At 39.7% G+C, this 20,639-nt stretch overlaps 1 protein-coding gene across 2 annotated transcripts; it reads left to right on the top strand.

Moving 5' to 3' along the window:
* The first annotated feature begins 811 nt into the window (after positions 1–811).
* On the top strand, positions 812–17,191 carry LOC100153854 (pancreatic alpha-amylase). Of its 2 annotated transcripts, none has more exons than XM_085023843.1 (11): positions 812–891; positions 8,924–9,137; positions 9,501–9,647; positions 10,496–10,693; positions 11,310–11,540; positions 12,281–12,414; positions 13,168–13,290; positions 13,383–13,482; positions 15,257–15,375; positions 15,481–15,606; positions 16,971–17,191. In XM_085023843.1, the coding sequence occupies exons 2-11, from the start codon at positions 8,970–8,972 to the stop codon at positions 17,158–17,160; spliced, it is 1,536 nt and encodes a 511-aa protein (XP_084879969.1). In that variant the 5' UTR covers positions 812–891; positions 8,924–8,969; the 3' UTR covers positions 17,161–17,191. The 2 variants fall into 2 exon arrangements, with proteins under 2 accessions (XP_084879969.1, XP_084879970.1); XM_085023844.1 differs by lacking the exon at positions 812–891 and adding an exon at positions 967–1,225.
* The last annotated feature ends 3,448 nt before the right edge of the window (positions 17,192–20,639 follow it).

The following is a 20,639-nucleotide window of genomic DNA, read 5'->3' as shown; positions in this document are numbered from 1 at the left end:
CGTGTGGAAAGGAGGAGACAGTACAAATCATCCCATGACCAGCCAGTCTTTACAATCTGAAGAGTTCACAGACACAAGAATTTGGCATTCACAAACCTTGTTTGTAGACTGGTGCTTATTCAAAGCATTATGGCAGGGAGATAGTGTAAGTAAATATAAACCAACTTAACTAAACTAGCTATCACTTAAAAGCTTTTAAAATCAAAGACAAAACTCACAGCTAGGTTTTTTGGATAATATATGGCTAACTTCTATGGGCCTCATTAAAATCCTGACTCTAAAGTTTACTACATAACTAGTTAATAGATAAACACTATGTTTTAACTAAGTTGGATTAAAATAGGGGAAAGTCCTTCAGGATGAAATTCTTACTATATTATTGTTGTAACTTTGTTAAATCACAAATCACCACAGGAAGATAAGAATGGGAAATAAGAATAATCAGTAAATAATCAGGAAAGACTGAGGAAAACTGAATAGCAGGTGAATAACAGAAAAGACTAAGTTATCCATGGAACAAGCCCCACGCAGCAACACAAAATGGGAATTATTTCCTGGGAAATTTAGTTTTCCACCTATGTCAGCAGGCGAGCCTTATTGTCTTCTGGGGCCTGTCCTCGGAATTGTGCCCTACAGGCCGGCATCCCCTTGTTTAGGAACCTGCCCTCCGAATGGTACCCTTCAGACAGGCCCCTTTTCCTGATTAGGAGCTTGTCCTTGGAACTGCACTGTACAGACAGGCCCCTTTTTCTGTTTAGGAGACTGCCCTTGGAACTGCCCCTTTCAGGCAAGCTCCCTTCCTTGGCTTCTTGTATCTTCTCAGCTCCCCGCAGTGAGAGAGGCTACTGAGAACGAAAGAAGAAGAAAAAGAGAAAGCGAGCAACTGAAAAGGTACAGTGTAATTTGAAGAAGTGGCAGGGCAGCAAACTGAGCTAGAAGAGGGAAGTCGGTGATTTGCTAGGAAGCAGGAGTGATAATGGCCAATCTGGTGCTGTTGTGGTGTTTAGATTAGACTCTGTATGGATTAGGTTTGGAGAATTAAAGCAGGGCCATAACAACACCTATTGAAATGAAAATTATTCTAGGAAATCTCTAAAGATCTAAGGTCAGCATTTGTCCTAATTGAAGACAAAGCAAAATCAGAGCTGTGTGGTTTTGCTTTTTTAATAAATGAAAACACTGAGCTCTGGGTCTGGGAGATTGCTGACTTAGGGAAGTTGATGTGGTAAGTTATTTAAAGGTATTTTTGAATGTCATATAGCTCCCCCCTCTCTTTGTGTCTTGAAATAAGTGTTTTCTGACGTATGCTTTGCTATTGTTCAACTGTTGGCAGTTTATTTTAGGCTTGTTGACAACTCAGGTTTCAATTTCCAGCAGCGCAAAACGTATTATTTGTATTTGCAATGCATCTGGACTTTGGCTCAAAGTATTTATGTGTCATAAATCTGGTATGCAAACTTGATTATCTTTGCTTTTGCTTCTCTAATCTTCACATGTGACTTGTGAAGCTGAGCTTGAGTTTATTTTCCTTTTTGTTTCCTTTTTTTCAGGGATGACAGGATACTGTTTTGAGAATTTTGTACGTAATTCAGTATCAAATTTAGAAGATAAATTATGGCGTTTTTTGGTACAAGAAACTACTAACTCGACCAAGTACTATAGTAATAACACTACCTCAACCTCTAGAACCTTGAAAACTGGCAAAATGGGAAGAAAGAAAAAAAAAACACTTGGAGATAAATATGTGATAAAATACCAAGTGTAACCGAGACATTGAAAGTATTTCCATTAAAATATTTTATGATGTTATTTGCTATAAAGATATTTAAGAGGTATCCGGGCTAGTAGCTATAAATGGTGAGGGAGGATAACTTGTCTCTTCTTGGTTAGCATTACTTTATTTACATGTTAGAAGATATTTGTATCTGCCCAATCACATCTGAGATGTGAAGTCACTTTGGATAGAGGATATGAGCTTTGAAAATAGGTAACTACTATATCTATAAGTAGAAAGGAAGCTATAGAATTATACAAGTTTGTTGCCTACTTCTGTTTTTTTCTAACATTTTAGTAGATCACCTTTCTTTTATTTATGTCACAGTTTTGGTGCACTTTAATCAGGCTTGAAGCTAAATCACTAAATTTATGGCATTCAGTATGTTAAGAGAAATCATGAATTTATCTTAGAGCCTCTCCCCTGTAGTGCCACTTATATTGGGCACAGTGAATAAAATAACAAAAGCCTCTTATATAATACTGATTGAGAAAAAAACACTTGAGAATATCAGTAACTAACAAACTTTTTGATAGCTCCGAGTTAACAAAAAATTTTTCGTTCTTAGCATTGCAGGTGTTTTGCTAAAACTTCAAATACAAACACTCCCTCAGGAGTATTGCTTTGGTGCTGAGATATTATCAAATATCCTACTTAATTTTTTTTTGGAATTCCCAAGACATCTCATTTTGCACATTATAGTAACCACTAGATATTTGAATTTTTTAAAAAAGTTTCTTTTATGGAAATCCAGGAACTATGTGGTGTGAGCAACAGAGTAGTGATGCAAGTATCATTAACTGTGAATAGCTTTTCTGAGGAGAACCATTGTAGGAAAACTGTAATGGGAAGTAGACATAACAGTTATTTCAAGTTCTTATTTTTTTGTTTTGTTTGTGATACCAAAGATGTCAGAATGTGCTTGCAGATTTTACTTCACACGTTAAAATACACTTTAGATGTGGATCCTTGGTTGATCCTTGGGTAGGAGCTTAGATGATTAGATATCTCCATCTATGCTGGGATGCTAATAAAATTTGCCAGATTTTGTCCGAAAGTGATCCTTTAACACAATTTTAAAACACTTTGTGAAAAACACTTGTTATTTAAAGAACAGTTCAGAGGTAACTGATGAGGCAATGATGAGAAGCTACTTCACACTAACATGTACTTTGCCAAAAGCGCTGAAGATTTTCTAAAAAGAGAGCGAGAGAGCAAGCAAGGAAGAAATCAAAAGAAAAGAAAATGTGGGAAAAAATTGAAGGTGGAAAACATGGCTGGTTCCTTCTCATCACCATCTGTTCCTCTGGGGGATATTGAAAATACTCCAGAGATAGAGAAAGTATTAGTAGAATTTGGGAAGAGTGGAATGAAAAGACAGAATGTCCAAGTGATGATAAGTGAAAGTGGGAAGAGAACCTGAGTTTGCAGCAGTTTGAATAGCAGCAGAGGTAAAGATAACCATACTTTAATAACACCAGCGTTACAGCAACCAAATGCCTCGAGCTTTTCCTGTGTCTCTGCACTGTGGTAACAGCTCCGCCTGTGTCAATCCATTTACTCATCGTAAGGGCTCTGTGAGGTACACGTTCCATGTTTTAGTTCACAGGTGGATTTAGAGATAGTACTTGCCAGGATCCCACAGCTGATAAGTGGCAGGGTCAGGGTGTACCTTAGAGGTTAACTCCCAAGGCCGTGTTCTTAACCGTTACAATTTTAACATTTGTAACCATGAGTCAGTGTGAAGTTCCAATGATGCCCCTCTTCTCTAATTCTCAACTCTTTATCACCATCAGTCCAATATCATCCTCTACCTAGTCAGTCTTCTATTGTCTTTCTAATACACATCTACATGCAGCTAGTCTTTTGCCTTCCTTGCAATGTTTCTCTTCCTATTTGTTTGTGAAAAGCTTTTTGGGGAGGGGGGCGGGGAGGGAGGGAATTAAACTCCTCTCCCTGCTTTGAAGGCACCTTTTTATATGCTGCCTCCTACCTGCCCCATCTATGGACTGCTGGGCTTTGCCCCAAATTGTGATGGTGGATTCAACATCTCTGTGTGTACCTTGTTGACTCCTGAGGGCCCCGCTCTACAGGCCCGATAATTCCACCAAGTGGTTTGGGCCATGCATACTAGTTGCTTATGGATAGCAGCTGTTCTGACTGGCTGGTGTCTGTCCTAAAACAGTTTGTTAAATATTTCGTGTGCCGTTTCTGAAACCATCATTTTCTTGCTGGAAACTGCCAAATCTGTCTGTCGTCTTTTTTCTTGTCTAATGCTTTTTGATATGTCAAGCTCAGTATATCCTGTATTAGCTCCTCCATTTCCCTAAACGAAGTCTGCCTCTAGATTGCACTGTGAGCATTGTCACTGTTCCACTCAGTAAACTTTAAATTGCAGCGTTGTTTTTGACCCTTCCTTTTCTTTATTCCCCTACTTCTGTAGAATTAGCTCCGCTACATCTACTGCCTCTCTCCTCTCGGTATCAATTAGTTCTTGCTGAATAGCAGTAATTTATGATGTCTCGCGTGTGTGTAAGTTGACTAGGTGGTTCTTCTGCTGGTTTGCCTCTGGAGTAATCATTCAGCCACAGTCAGCTGGAGGATCGGCTGACATGGTTGGGATGGCTTGGGACAATTAGAGCTCCCCATGTGGCCTTGCATCCCAGTTAGCGTCACAGTTCCCATCGCAGATTTTCAAGAGATCAAGACCCACTGTGCAGATGCTAGTCAGACGTTTATTGTGTCTTATTTGCTGACATTCTTCTGGACCAGACAAGTTATAAACCAATTCCATAGACTGTGTAGGAAGAGATTCCACAAACATAGGGATGCTGGCAAGTGTCATTCATAGGGTGGCACTTCTTGTTACCATTTTACCATAGTCTCCTAGTATTAATTGTGATTGCTGGAACTCTCCTTCAGATTTCCTTTTCCCTCCCTCCCTCCCTCCCTCCCTCCCTCCCTCCCTCCCTCCCTTCTTTCTTTCTTTCTTCTTTCTTTCTTTCTTTCTTTCTTTCTTTCTTTCTTTCTTTCTTTCTTTCTTTCTTTCTTTCTTTCTTTCTTCTTTCTTTGTTCTTTCTTTCTTTCACGTTCTCCCTTCCTTCCTTCCTTCCTTCCCTTTCTTCCCTTTCTTCCCTTTTCTTTCTTCTTTCCTTTTTCTTTTTTGGCTGCCCAGAGGCCTATGCAGTTCCTGGGCCAGGACTCATATCCAAGCTGCAGTTGTGAGTTACGCCACAGCTGTGGCAATGCCACATCCTTAACCCACTGTGCCAGGACAGAGATGCTGCTGATCCTCTTGAGCCACAGCGAGTCTCCCTAGTTCCCATTTCCATCACTACTCTGTTTTACTCCCGTACAGGTGTTCCTTTTTTTCTGTCTCCTTTATCTTCGTCTTTCAATCCATTTGCTCTACTCCAAAAGCTCTAATCATGTTACCTTCCTGCTGAAAAACAAACAAATGGATAGAAGCCTTCTCTAGCTGGACATAGCTTTCAAAAGAAAGGTTTCTTCTCCCTGACTTTGAGAGACCCCCGGTATAGCTTTCCTACTGTAAGCCCTATGTAAAAGGATGGGTCCTCCCTGTCTAACTAATGTTCTTCGAAGGTGTATTGATTTCCTGCTGTTCTCCTTGCCCAGTGGATGTATTGTTTTCTTAGGTAGAAGCCATATCACCTTATCTCTTTTGGTTAAAATCAAACCCACTCTTTTTTTTTTTTTTTTTTTTTTTGTCTTTTGTCTTTTTGTTGTTGTTGTTGTTGCTATTTCTTGGGCCGCTCCCGCGGCATATGGAGGTTCCCAGGCTAGGGGTTGAATCGGAGCTGTAGCCACCGACCTACGCCAGAGCCACAGCAACGCAGGATCCGTGCCGCGTCTGCGACCTACACCACAGCTCACGGCAACGCCGGATCGTTAACCCACTGAGCAAGGGCAGGGATCGAACCCGCAACCTCATGGTTCCCAGTCGGATTCGTTAACCACTGCGCCACGACGGGAACTCCCAAACCCACTCTTCAGGTCACTTTTACCTATTACCATGGATCACCAAGGATTTTCCTGTTAATGAAATACTAAAGCACGTTCCTCATGTCTCTTGTAAGATAGTGATCATATCCTTCATTTTATTATTGTTATTTGTCTTTGTGTGTGGATGCGTCCTTTCTGTGATTTAACATGGGAAAGGTGCCACATCAGGCGTCCAATAGAAATATAATGAAAACCACATAAATGTTTTTAAAAAAATTTGTAGGCAGTTTAAAAGAAACACACACACACACAAAGAAAAATCCTGGAAAATTTAATGTTAACGAGAAATTTCACTTCTCACAATGTGTAAACAACATGCAAATTAACTTTTTACATTTTGTCACCCTCACTCTTCAAAAACTGGAGTATCTTTTATACACAGAGCACATTTCAGTTCAGACTAATGGCATTTTAAGTGTTTAATAGTGAAGTGTTGCTTGTAGTTACCATGTTGGGCAACCCGTCATGAGAATTCTATGAGACACATTAGTATAGTACAGAGAAGGTTGACTTGTGGTGGGTTGATTGTGAACTTCTGGCTTTATCACTTATATGAGCTTGGACAATTCATTCAGTCTCTCTGAGCCCTGGTTTCTTTTTGTATACAAAGATATTTCAAGGATTAGAATTGAACATATTATATAGTTTCTGACATAGTGCTCATTTATTTAAAAAAAAAAATCAATGCAGGCCTGACATAAGCTGAACCAATGCCTTGCATAATACCTGCAATTTAGAGTCTATAAGTAAAAACCACTTATTGATCACATGAGCCATCGTGCTGTTTTTTTGCTAGGAATATTAACTATGAAATCTGCTCTTAATAAGGCTTATCCAGGATGACAGTCATGTAAATCCTTACTTTTTATAACATTAATCCAATATCACTTAATAACATCCCGTAGGTTAAAACCTGCCATACAGAGGAGTACATAACTATGGCTGGGAATATCAATATAAGTTTCATAAAGGCGTTTTTTCAACTGCATATGAAAGTAGGAGTAGTTACTAGCTATTGAAGGGTGATACAAGAAAGAAGAAAAGCCCTGGAAAGTCATGCAACAATAAAATTGCTTGTCAAATATGGATAACATTTATATTTTGCTAGAGATGGATATTGGAGACTCTGCACTTGTGTTCCGCCCCTCTAACAATTTGAAATATTGAACTCCTAACTCCCAATGGTATGGTATTAGGCTGTGGGGTCTTTGGGAACAACTTAGGTTAAAGTGACGTCATGAGAGTGGAGGCCCCATGATGGGTTAGTGTCCTTGTACGAAGAGAAGGAGAATCAAGATCTCTGAGCTCCACACTCCGTGAGGATACAAGAAGCTTGCTGTCTGTGAACATGGAATGGGGCTTTCGCAAGACACTGGAGCTGCTGATAGTGTAGTCTTGGGTGTCCCAGCCTCTAGAAATGTGAGAAAGAAATATTTGTGCTAAGCCATCCAGCCTATATGGCATTCTTGTTACAGCAGCTGGAACTGAATGAGAAAAATAGGACACGGAGTATGTTCACGACGTGGGCTGGAGGAGGGACCGAAGGAGAGTGTTGGGATTCACAGAGTGCTCTCGGAACCCCCTCCACAAAGCTAGTACTTCCTCACTTTTCCTCATCTTAGTAAATGGTGTCATCAGATACCTGTTTCTTCAATTTTTCTCTTTCCCCCAGTCTTCGGTGCTAATCTATCGATAAACCGATTGCTTCTCCACCTCTGAGATATATTCTATCAGGGCCCTAGAGCAGCCACTTTCCTCTTTCGTGGACCACTACAAAAGCCTCTTGGCCCCCAGTCGTGTCCTCCTATAATCCGGTTTTTCACAGCAGAGCAAGAATGGTTTTCTTGGAAAGGAAATCAGAATCTCTTCACTCATCTTCTTTCAGCCTCAAAAGCCCTCTCTTTCCTTATGTTCTACAAGGTTCTACATGATCTGGCCTACCTCTCTGATTTCATCTCATTTTACTCTTCCCTTTGTCACTCACACATGTTTAGCTGCACTGATGTTGAAAGTTTGTTCAGTGTCACTTGAGTATCCCATGGTTGTTCCTACCTTGGGCTTTTGCTATTGCACTTTCCTCTATGGAGACTGCTTTTCCTCTGATCTTCAAATAAGTGGGTCCTTCTACTCCTTCCAGTTCTGGCTGACAATCACTCCCTCTGAAACAGCTTTCCTGACTATTTCCAGTCTAAAATATCCTGAAAAATTCAGTCCTTTTCCCTTTAACTGCACCGTGGGTTCATGCTAGTTCTCATTGCTCTCTTTAATTTAGTATCGTTGTTGTTATCATTCCTTCCTGCTATGTTTTCCTTACCTTCCCCTAGAATGTAGGCTGCCTGAGAACAAGAGTCTTGTCTGTCTTGTTCATCCTTGTATCCTGAGTATCATGCCGGCATTTAGCAAAAGCACTCAGTCACTACCTGTTGGATGAATGGATTAGGTTTTACCCACCGGTACGGTTATGTCTTTACTAGGATTTCATGTACCTTACGAAGGAAAATAGACGTGGATTCATTAACTTAGTGTTTTAGCACATATAAGAGACTTTTTACTAGAAGGAGGAAAAAAAAAGTCCATTCTTTCCTGCTACAGCCAATGCATTTTCACATGCGTTAATGTAAGCGTGGGGAAAAAAAAATCTGACACCTAAAGTCGTGGTCATTTCACTTCCAGATAACTTCCTAAATCTTAGTGGAGAATCTCAAGTATCTAACAACTGGGGTAGGAGGTACCAACTGAACTGAGTTGAATAACATGTGTCTTTTTACAATGGAAACATTGCACGTGTTTACAGACAGGGCACCATTGTGACTGTGAATTCAGTTGGCTCTAATTCCGCCTCTGTCAGTGAAGGACTTCAGAAATAAGATCTAATCCTACCTAAACAATACATGATTAAGGCCTTTCTATAGATAACATGCCAGATGTTTAAAAACTTGCTGTTCCCTCAGTAAGGAAAACATTGTCTGAAAAGGTCATTTAGATAGTATTTCCTGGAGATTTTCGGGATGCTCCTCACTTGTTTAGTGTAATTATCAATAGTTCTTTTCTGAGTATGCAATCACCGTTTGTGCTCTAAGTATTTATTCATGTCAATATTTGCTTTGTAAAATATGCTTCTTGCAGGATTATAAATACTTGCCGGGAAGACCGTTGACAACCTCAGAGCAAAATGAAGTTGTTTCTGCTGCTTTCAGCCTTTGGGTTCTGCTGGGCCCAGTATGCCCCACAAACCCAGTCTGGACGAACGTCTATTGTCCATCTGTTTGAATGGCGCTGGGTTGACATTGCTCTTGAATGTGAGCGGTATTTGGGCCCCAAAGGATTTGGAGGGGTACAGGTGGGTATGGTTCGCAGTATAAATTGGAGATTTTGCCGTGCCTAGAGTAAAAGGCATTGCGATCTGTGTCTGTGAAGCTGGGACGTTAGTTCACAGGTTAAGTAGGCGAAGTAAAACAGTTTTCTGAAGAAGAAACACACGTGAAATTGTTGGCAACTCACTGTTTTATTTCTAATACCATATTTTTTAAGCAGGACATTTCCACTGTGATATTGATATTCTTACCTGGTTGTAAAGAACGGTGGCAGCATATACAAAGATTCAGAAAAGAAAAAAATACTGTGTTACTGAATAGTTTCCAGGATGGTCAGCGATACAGAGTGAGCCATAATTTGATACTTATTAAGGTTGTTTTATTTGCAGGTCTCCCCCCCCAATGAAAATTTAGTAGTCACTAACCCTTCAAGACCTTGGTGGGAGAGATACCAACCAGTGAGTTACAAGTTATGTACCAGATCAGGAAATGAAAGTGAATTCAGAGACATGGTGACTAGATGTAACAACGTTGGCGTAAGTGAATTAAAGCTTCCTTTAAAAATCTTGTGTAGAGAACTCATTTCTCTCTCCTGTCTCAATTTCCTCTTGAGAAGAACAGTTTTCCTATATTTTCGAGGTCCACTGCATGCTTTAGCTCTAAACTCAAATGTAATTGTTGTCTCATGTTCGACATTGGTAAACATTTGTGTATGTGCCCTCTGTCTACTACAGGAGATATAAGTAAGAGTTTAAGGCCATGAACTTACTGATGAAGCAGAATATCAACTTTGACCCCGTATGACTTTTTCTGGGGGACATTGTTTTAGAGTGAGAAATTGGAATTCTGGTTAAAGGTTTTGCTGTTGCCTTAATGTGGCTTGTGTCCCCACCCATAATTTTGGGGGGTCTTCTTTCCTATAGGTCCTTTGATGGTAAATAATTCCATAATTATTTTCTCTTTGAGGAGGAGCGTAACGAGTGAGAATATCTACTTTTCCTTCTTCTGACCCTACACAGGTGGTAGAGACTGGCTGCTTATTTCTAAGGACGACCTATGGACATGTCAAAAGTCAATAATCACTCCGGCCTCAACTGATTCTTACTGACCACCATAAAAAGGCTGTGTTTTTTTTCGTGGTTATGGTAGTTTGGGGTTCTCTCAGTGTATCCCACACGCAGGTCGTTGGCCAAATGGCTAGAACGCCTGTGGGCCTTCCCAGTGATTTTCCCTCACACTTGACCTTTGCTCTTCTGGGAAGCTAAGGTATAAGATAAGGAAGAGGTATCTTAGAGTGTTGCTAACATGCGGTACACCTTGATCAGGAGTCTTTTAATTTCTGCCTCTTTAGAAGGTAACCTGAAATGGAACCTTTGACTTTCAGGTGCGTATTTATGTGGATGCTGTCATTAATCATATGTGTGGAAGTGGTGCAGCTGCAGGAACGGGCACCACTTGTGGAAGTTATTGCAACCCTGGAAATAGGGATTTTCCAGCAGTCCCATACTCTGCTTGGGATTTTAACGATGGTAAATGTAAAACTGCAAGTGGACAAATTGAGAGCTATAATGATACTTATGAAGTAAGTAAAAAAAAATAATAATAAAAAGAACTATCTGTGCTTCTCAGCATGTAGCTTATTGCTCTCCATTTAAAAGCTATTAGTCTAGATTCCTTAGGAAAACAGGGTTCCAAGTCTGACTGTTAAAATGAGAACCTGGAGTTCCTCTGTGGCTTAGCATGTTAGTAACCAGACAGAGTGTCCATGAGGATGTGGGTATGATCCCTGGCCTTGCTTCGTGGGGTAAGGGTCTGGCATCGCCCCAGGCTGTGGTATCAGTCACAGCTGCAGCTCTGATTGGACTCCTGGCCTGGGCACTTCCAAAGGCTAGAGATGGGGCCATGAAAAGAAACACAGTGAAATAAAAGGAATTTCAGGGCAATGCTTAAAATAGTGTTTTCCAAATTAAATTTCTCCCAGTGAAAAAGCTCATCCTCTTTACTTCCTACCTTCTCCATTTTCATGCTAGAAAATATGTTCCAGGCATGCGCATATGAGGATGGCAGTCTCCTCAGAGACCAAGGCCTAGAATGCAGTAAAGGAATGTCTGTTAATGAGTAAATGAATGCATAGTCAGGTGAATGCTCAGGGAAAGATGATGTTTTCTGTATGAGTCACTCCATTTTTGCCTCAATAGATCAGAGATTGTCAACTGGTTGGTCTTCTTGATCTTGCACTGGAAAAAGATTATGTGCGCTCCACGATTGCTGATTATCTAAACAAACTCATTGACATTGGTGTAGCAGGGTTCCGAATTGATGCTTCTAAGCACATGTGGCCTGAAGACATAAAAGCAGTTTTGGATAAACTTCACAACCTAAACACCACCTGGTTCCCTGCCGGAAGTCAACCTTTCATATTCCAGGAGGTACCTCAATGTGTATACGTGCATGGAAAACCCTGTAATGTAATTCGTTAGAAAAGCAGTAGCGGGTTTCATTGAAAGTACCATTTCTGTGTAGATTAGTGGCTACAGCATTTACACAGCAGGGTGTTGTTTAACCCCCTTCGAGTCAGAGGTAGCACATCTAGCTGTATGACAAGAGGTGTTTGATACAAACGCGGAGAATCTCCTTAGCTTGCAGACAGCTTGTGGCATTTATCAGCTGCCCAGAGAGCATTCGAGATGACGGGTGGTAATGCAGTTGTTGTCCTGAGCTAGTCTGTGTGACTCACTCTTGGCTCTAGCACTCTCAGCTGTGTTGGTTTAGGCTAACTAACTTGTCTGGGTAGCAATTTTTTTTTTCTCCAAAATTAATCGAAAGGGGTCATGGTAATGTCTTTGAAGGATTAAAGAGTTAATATTTATCAACCACGTAGAAATATCGTCATGCAGATATTAAGTGCTGCTATACGCGCGAGCTACTCTTATCATTGACATGTGAGACTACATGAGGCCAGTAATTCCACAGGACTACAGGTCCTTTTGTCCCATCACTTGTACTTTCTTAGCATAGGTGTAGCAAAGAAACAGGAATCTTGCTATAAGGAAAACCGTTAGGGGCATTAGGTGCAACACAGACGGTATAAAGCTATTCTCTGGGTAGTGTTAGTTTACCTTGTTAAAGTTCTTCCTTAACATGAGAGTTTCGTCTCCATTTCTACTAGGTGATTGATTTGGGTGGTGAGGCAATTCAAAGCAGTGAGTACTTTGGAAATGGCCGCGTGACAGAATTTAAATACGGTGCACAACTGGGCACCGTTGTGCGCAAGTGGAGTGGAGAGAAGATGTCTTACTTGAAGTGAGTGAAATGTGAATTATACTTTGATTTACTTCACACGTATTTGTGCCATACTCCAACACAGGTTACCTTCTCAAGGCAGATGTCTTTCACGGATTCATTGACTAATACTGTGGTATAATTCCCCAGACTGCAATTGATTATATTTCTTATTTAGAATGTCAGTCACAAGGAAGTATGTCTAGAAAGCCAAAACATAGAGATTTGCATCTGTGTATTAGAGGACTGTACTAGACTTGACCAATACTGGTAAATAATCTATTAGTGCTAGTTATTATTCAGAAGATTCTATTAAGGATGAAGTCGGTGTAATGTGGTCCTACTGTAGAATTTAGATATATTAAGAAATTAATTTCATATATAAACTCTTTATCTTCTACGAATACAGTATGTAAGCCTTCTTTCATCCCCACTTGTCATTCTGTAGAGTGTGATATCAATGTTCGTTCACCCTTTGGAAATCCACCTCCATCATCATATACCCAAACTATTGGAAACTAATTTTTGTCACACACATCTTCTACCTGTAACATGAATGTAATTGAAGTATTCCTACATATAAACATACATGGAATGTGTCTGAGGATTATATATCTATGTAATTTATGTTTCAAAGGCCCTACAGAATAATCATTTCATTAGAGAATTTCATTGGAGGGTGCTCTACTGAAGGAACGACATGTTAGGTTACTCTACAACTGTTATGAACGAATGCATTTATTTGAATTTAACGTTCTTTTGTTTGTTTTGTAGGAACTGGGGAGAAGGCTGGGGTTTCATGCCCTCTGATAGAGCCCTTGTCTTTGTTGATAACCATGACAACCAGCGAGGGCATGGAGCAGGGGGAGCATCTATTCTTACATTCTGGGACGCTAGGTAGGAAACACAGTTCCCTGATTTTGAAGCTCCCTTTGAATGACGTTAAAATATTGTTTTCTTCTGTGATGATGGTATTCTGTGCCTTTTAGACTGTACAAAGTGGCAGTTGGATTTATGCTCGCCCACCCTTACGGATTCACACGAGTGATGTCAAGCTACCGTTGGGCAAGAAATTTTGTGAATGGACAAGTAAGTTTTGGTGGTGTCCAAAAAATATCTCTTTCTCAAGGAGAAGAGGTTTTACTTTCACATGATGCCGTGACATACACTACGTATTTTGTCAAATATTTAGGGAAGGCCAGCCTGTTGCAGGGCTCTTTTAGCAATACGGTGGATATTAAAAAATAAAAACGACAGGTCTCTATTGACCCAGAGTGGGCCAGCTATTTCCAGATATGGTGAGCCTACTTCCTGCCCCCAAATAACCCACTTGAAAATAAGGATACAGCGAGTAAGATAAGTATGCTTCTCATAAAGACCTACTTCATAGCATTGATATGAGGATGAAAAAGCCACACTTGCCAACCCCTTTAAAAAGTACCTGCCCTCAGCACAGGGAGGATAACAAATATTTGTTAAATCCGTTTCTAAAATGTTTTGTACTGGCGTGCAGAGAATTTGCCTAGTTGAACGGAGGTTCAGTAGGGAAAACAGAAGAAGAAGGAAAGTGCGTGTCTTAAAGAAGAGCTGTTTGCAGTCTGTTCTAGGAAGGAGAAAGAGCAGAGAAGTTTTGACAATGTGGCAAAGACATGAATCTGAGCAGTAATTTTAAAAAGGAACTGAGACATAGAGTGTTGAAGTATTTGGAAAGTTAGAGGTAAACTTTGTCTTTAATCGGAAGATTTCACATGCAGCCTCAAGTAGCAACTTCATACCTGAATTAGAAAATCGTCTTCATTGCACCCAAGATAGGTATTTATCTACTTTCTCCTCGATCCCTTCCAAGTTAGGAAGCTCATTCCTTTGTGGAGGACCTCGTTTTGTTTTTAGCGAGCTTTACTATTTGGAAGATGTCCCCTTCTCCTGAGCCTATTTCCTATAATTTTCAGTAACTGGCCCTATTTCTGATGGCAGGAGTCATGGCATAAGTCCATTCTCCCTCTTCCCATAACATTTCCAAGACTTTTTAGGACTTCTGCATGCTGGAAACGTTTGATTTGTCCACTGTTTATGATACGGCATGATTCTAAGACACACTCTGATAACCTTCCTAGGCATAGTCTGTTGTTTATTTAATGATTATCTTAAAAGTACCAGTCGGAAGAATACAGTATTGGAGTTCCCTATGCCTGAGAAGTTAAAGATCCAGCATTGTCACTGCGGTGGCTCAGGTTTGATCCCTGGCTAGGAAGTTCCACATGCAGTGGGTGTGGGCTTCAAAAAACTGAAGAAAAAAGAGAACTGCATTTCAAAAAGAAATGCACAATATTAAAAGTTTGGTCAGGTGTGTAAAGATTATTGTGGTGTTTTGATTAGTGCACTTACTCAACAAGGAGGAATGAAAGAAAGTAATATTTAGCAGATTTTTTGAAGCATTTTTACATAAATTATTTCAATGTTATAGCAGCAAAGCAAAAGCTTCATTTTAAGAAGAGCAAAATCAGGCAGAGAAATGATGAATATTATCTAAGTTTTCTTGGCCAGTTGTCATAGAACCTGCTGTTTCTCTCGCAAATGTCCTTGCTGTTTCCACGAAATTACATTATCTACAAGTGATGTTAAGAAATCATTGCAATTCCTTGGAAAGCAAACGAGAGAGTTAAAAAAAACCAAAACCAATCATACCCTTGTTTGAAATATGGGCCCAGAGGAGGTGAAGTTTGGAAGGAGAAAAGTAAAAATAATGAAGGAGTTGGATTCTAAATGAAGACACCATGAAGACCCCAATAGAACAGATTGAGTTTGGGGAACAGGCTGTGTTAAACATGCCGTCTTTTAAAATGATTTCTTTTTGCCAATCAAGGATGTTAATGATTGGATTGGGCCACCAAATAATAACGGGGTCATTAAGGAAGTTACTATTAATGCAGATACTACCTGTGGCAATGACTGGGTCTGTGAGCATCGATGGCGTCAGATAAGGTAAGACTACTTGTTTAGAGGTATCCTCTAATAATAAACCTTCTGAAGACTTTATCTGAAGCCATGGAATTACTCATCAACGTTTCCCATGCCATTTTCTCTTAGGAACATGGTTTGGTTCCGTAACGTGGTGGACGGCCAACCTTTTGCAAACTGGTGGGATAACGGAAGCAACCAGGTAGCTTTTGGAAGAGGAAACAGAGGATTCATTGTCTTTAACAATGATGATTGGTAAGTTGATACCCATTTGAAATAATGCTTATGCTTTTATATGCTCTTGGTTTATTGCTGTTTTCTTTCTGCTCACCTAATTTTTTCATAGGTGAAAAAATCTGATTTTTTCAGATTTTTCACCTGAAACATCCTCTAGTCAGTGGATTAAGAAAACATAGTGATGAGAAAACGGCCCAAAGAAAAAGATAGCTTTATTCTTTTGATCTGCTCCCCATAAGCCCTCTCCTAAGGGCTTTCTGTTCTGAGCAATTACTTTCCGTGCACTTTTGTGTATCATATGCAGATGGATAGGATGCCCGTGTATATGCTTACATATACACACTTCACACAAAATACACAAAGTAGTTAATAGAAAAGTTGCGAAATCCCTGGAAGAATGACTTACAGCCTTTGTTGAAATCAAGACAAATTCTGCTTCAGGACCAAAACACTTTTCTCTCTCTCTCTCTCTTTTTTGCCTATTCTGGTCTCTAGTGCTTTTGAGTTTGTCTAGTTCTGTTTTCACTGTCCTATCTCTCTGTGACAAATAATGTTTTTTAAAGTACATGTAAAAAGAATATGTATGTTATATTCAAAGATCGACCTCAGGAGATCTTTTTAGTTTTAGTTCTGAGACTTCTCCTTACTGACTTTTCATTTGTGTTCCCTGCATTCTCTACCGTGGGTATAGTGATTCCCTCACATACCCAGAAGTCCTCTTTGCAAGCAGTTGACATGTGTCAGTCCAGGGTCTGCCGCTACTCATGCTTAGCTCGTTGTAGCCCAAACTGTATTTTACTGATGAAAACTAAAACAAATTCATCTCTTTCTTGATCAAAGAATCCACGGCTGGTTCTTTAATTTCTATCTTTTGTAGATGGGAAGAGCAAAATAGATTTATGAGAGGCTTTACCTTTGAAAACCATATACTGCTTCACAGAAATGCAAGCAACTTTTTATCTCCTCTTGAAAAGAATAAATTTTTGAGGAAATAATCAAATTTAAATTCTTGGAAGTAATCGGTATTTTCTTGTGCTCAGATGAGGACACATTTAAGATACTTGCGTTTACCATGAGAAGCACTTTTCTCTAAGCGAGGCGATCCAGTCCAATTTGCAATGATACTCTTCGACCTTAAATTTTTACAAAATAATGTTCCCTACTGACTGGGAAATTGCTGTGCTTTATGTAAGAATAGTTTTGGCCCTGAGGAAAAGATTTACACCCACTGGAGAAGTCCTTGTGTTGTATTTTCTTTGCACGGAGACCCCGACTTCTTAGAGTTCTATGGCTCAGAGTTAAGCTGCTTGTTTTAGAGATGGCCCGTGTTCCTGCTTTTAATTGTGTTGAACTCAAGTTACATCTTAGCTTTTATTTTACAGGCAATTATCTTCAACTTTGCAAACTGGTCTTCCTGGTGGCACATACTGTGATGTTATCTCTGGAGATAAAGTTGGTGACAGTTGTACAGGAATTAAAGTCTATGTTTCCAGTGATGGCACAGCTCAGTTTTCTATTAGTAACTCTGCCGAAGATCCATTTATTGCAATTCATGCTGAATCCAAATTGTAAAATTTGAATTAAATACATCTTCCAAGAGCAATAAGAAGTGTTTGTTTCCTTTCTTTATGTATGCGACATATAACTTCCTACAATTCATTAGTTTTTGGTAAAAGCTATCATCAGCAATAAACTGGGAAAACTCAGAAAAGCATGAAAATGACATATATGATTATAAGATGATCGCAAACAACAGTTTGTCACGTGGCAGAAAACTCACATTAACCTCTTTGTCAAAAAAGTTTCCACAAACTCAGAGAAGCATGCTGACAAGTATTTTTTTTGGCCATGAACACAATCTGCCAAGCTGTGTCTCTCTCGTGTGTGCCTGTATTTCTTCCATAAGGTGTTTCTAACCCTTGGGTAGGGGTAGCTGCTTTTATGATGATTCCCATACAAAGGTATAAGGTCTGGGTGTTTTTCACAATATATAGGCCCTTTCATGGTTTATTAGGTAAAACAATAAAAGACACTAAAATAATGCAATCCGTAATTCTTAATTTTATGTAGCTCACAGGACTCGTCTACTTTACATTATTTTCTCCTTTACTTTCCCTTTCTAATGGCTATAACCTAATGCTATTGCATGGCTCTTTGTTCTGCCTCTTAACCCCTAATGTGGGTGTGTTTACAGCTTTTATGGAACTATATTGTTCACTTTTTTTTTTTTTTTTACCTCATGATACTCTCACTGTTAATTCTCCTTCACCTGGACTTTAAAATGTGGAATTTATGAAGACGCTCGTCTAGGTCTTATCACTCTCAGTTTAGTTTTTCATGTTTGAATACAAAAATAGAAACCGAAACTTAGAAAGTCTCCACTTTTCCACCTATCAATCAATCTCTACTTGTCCTATCATTTTCTTCTACCTCCTATCATAATGAAGAAGGTGTACTTCATTTTACCCGAGTCCATTTCCTCTGTTTGTGTTAAGAACACCCTTCTATTTTTCCTTTTCGAAGACTTTATTCTTAGATTATCCATCCTTTCTCTTCTGATTTATCAGTGTTTCTTTTTCTACCGGATCAGTCCCCTCAGATTACATGCATGTCATACAAATCTTTCAGCTAAGAAATTCATGACCCTCAGTTTTTCCCTTCCTTGTTCACCTTCTGAGGTTTCATCACACAGTCTCCACATCCTTAACACTAGTCATTTTTCATTGCCTTACTGTCCAGTTTCCATCATCACCTCTTCGATCTGCTCTTGTCAACATAATTAAAAATATGTATGTTACTGATACAGTGTACTGCTCCTCCTCATTTTACTCAACTCACAACCGTAGTCAGTAAGGTAAGACACTCTCATCTCCTCTCTTCCTTTGGCCTCTTTGAATCCACTCTCCCTTATTTTTCTCCTCTCTCACTAATTGCCCCTTTTCAGATTCTCTTATTGGCTTACCTTCTGCTTGACCTAAGAACGCATTTGAATCGAATTACCTTCTTTTTCTGTGCTCTCACCTTTAAGTGATTGCAACATTTCCACTTGTTTAAAACACATACTTTGGCCTGGAGAACTGTTATCTCCAATGTAGATATTTTCTTAGACTTCAGTCTTATATTTCCAACAGATGCTTGGCACCTCACTTTAGTATTTAGTATTTCACAGACATGCTTCACATATCTAAAACGTGACCTTCAAATTGTTCTTCAGTAAGCCTTTTGGTACTTCCTGGTGCTCTGTTTCACCACTCCCTTACAAACCTAGGGTATTTCTTTGACTTTTCTCCTTCTCCTAAGAACTTTCCCTGTCTCCTCACATAAGCCTTAGCATGGCCTGTTAATTTTGTCTTTGGAATACCTCTGTCTTCCTTGCTCTTCTTTTGTATCTTCTTCCACCTCTTCATCCAGGCCATCCTTATCTCTTGCCTACATTCCAAAACAACTTGTCTCCTTTTTGTACTGTGTTACTTCCTCAGTCAATTTTACCACATACCACAAAATAATATTCATAGCTTTTAAGTCAATTTACAAGCATTCATGCCCCAAACTACTAAATTTTTATTGCATTTAGAGTAATAACATACAAAACTACACACTTTGTAGTTGTAGGCATGAACCTAGCTTGTCAACCTCAGCCTTGCTCTTTGCCTTGGCAATCCCATACCTTCAGCCGTGCTGGGCTTTCTTCATTTTCTTGAATGTGTCATGTTATTTTTCATCTTGGAGACTTTTTTGGGTGTTTTCCCCACCTTTGGGGGCATGCTCTTAACTCTGTTTCTACGCCGGCTGGCTCCTGTTCTGTGTAAGTGGTCCATAACTCAGTGACAGGCCTCACCAATCATTCAGTTCTGCAAGCAGAAGTCTAGTCTCCTCTTTGAAACCCTCTCCTCTGATATGACCCAGATGGAATCAAGTATCACATTCTTATTTTACATTCTAAATATTTTTTGACTGTGTTCCTTTCCCTGTCCGCTCCTACCATCTGGTCATCCTTTTCTTAAAGACTAACTTCTCTTATTTTGCCTACATTATCATGAGGAAAAGACCACAGCCTCATAACGTAAAGCCAGACTTTATCACAAATACACTGCAGAATGGAAGCAGAGAGACTAATCACAAGGCAGGGGTTGGGAACACCCCGTAGCTGTTTTGTAACATATCAGAATTCAGAATTACATGCTTTCTTTTATGTAAGATTGTACCCAGAGAACTCCTTTAAGGATATCCTGGTGCTTAGCCGGGGAGTAGGGTATCCACACCAATCAGGAAGTGATGGAGACACATGTACAGCAGAGGAGCAGGAGATGAATATTATAGACACAAGCCAGCAAACTTCAGAAAGGATGTTCAAAAGGGATTTTATAGTGGCGTAACAGTATTCCTACAGGGAGCATATTTGAGGTTAAAGAGCTTATCCAGGAGCGTAACACATCAAGAATGTCTATTGAAATTTTAACTATTCGATTACTTGACTAAGAGAACTTCATCTTCTGTTGATTCTGGTGAGGCTGGCTGTAGCAGCATCATTTACTTTAGTCCTTCCTTAAATCATTCCATTCTCTACAGTGCGACCAGAGTGATCTTTTCAAATCAGAAGGCCACTGCCATCGTCACCAGCACCAGCACTTTTTCAAAATCCTATCAATGGATTACCACTCACCTTAGAATAAAAAGACAAACTTATTAATGGGTCTCTTGGACCCATCTGTATCAAAAGCCTCACCTCACAAAACTCCTTTTTTTTTTTTTTTTAAAGACAAGTTGTCTTCTTATTTTTGTATGTATTTATTTATTTGTCTTTTGTATTTTTAGGGCCGCATTCATGGCATATGGAGATTCCCAGGCTAGGGGTTGGACAGGAGCTACAGCTGCTGGTCTGCCCCACAGCCATAGCAACGTGGGATCTAAGTCGCATCTGCGACCTACACCACAGCTTGTCCAATGCCAGATCCTTAACCCACTGAGCAAGGCCAGGGATCAAACCGACAACCTCATGGTTACTGGTCGGGTTCCTTAACCACTGAGCCACAACAGGATTCCCAAAATTC

This window comes from Sus scrofa, chromosome 4, assembly GCF_054392235.1.
Source record: "Sus scrofa isolate SSC_HxYL_T2T_F1_AM1 chromosome 4, Sscrofa_HxYL_maternal_Yorkshire_Landrace_v2.0, whole genome shotgun sequence".
Taxonomy (NCBI): domain Eukaryota; kingdom Metazoa; phylum Chordata; class Mammalia; order Artiodactyla; family Suidae; genus Sus; species Sus scrofa.
The sequence above is the reverse complement of the archived record's forward strand: the minus strand, read 5'-3'. Positions and strand labels throughout refer to the sequence as shown.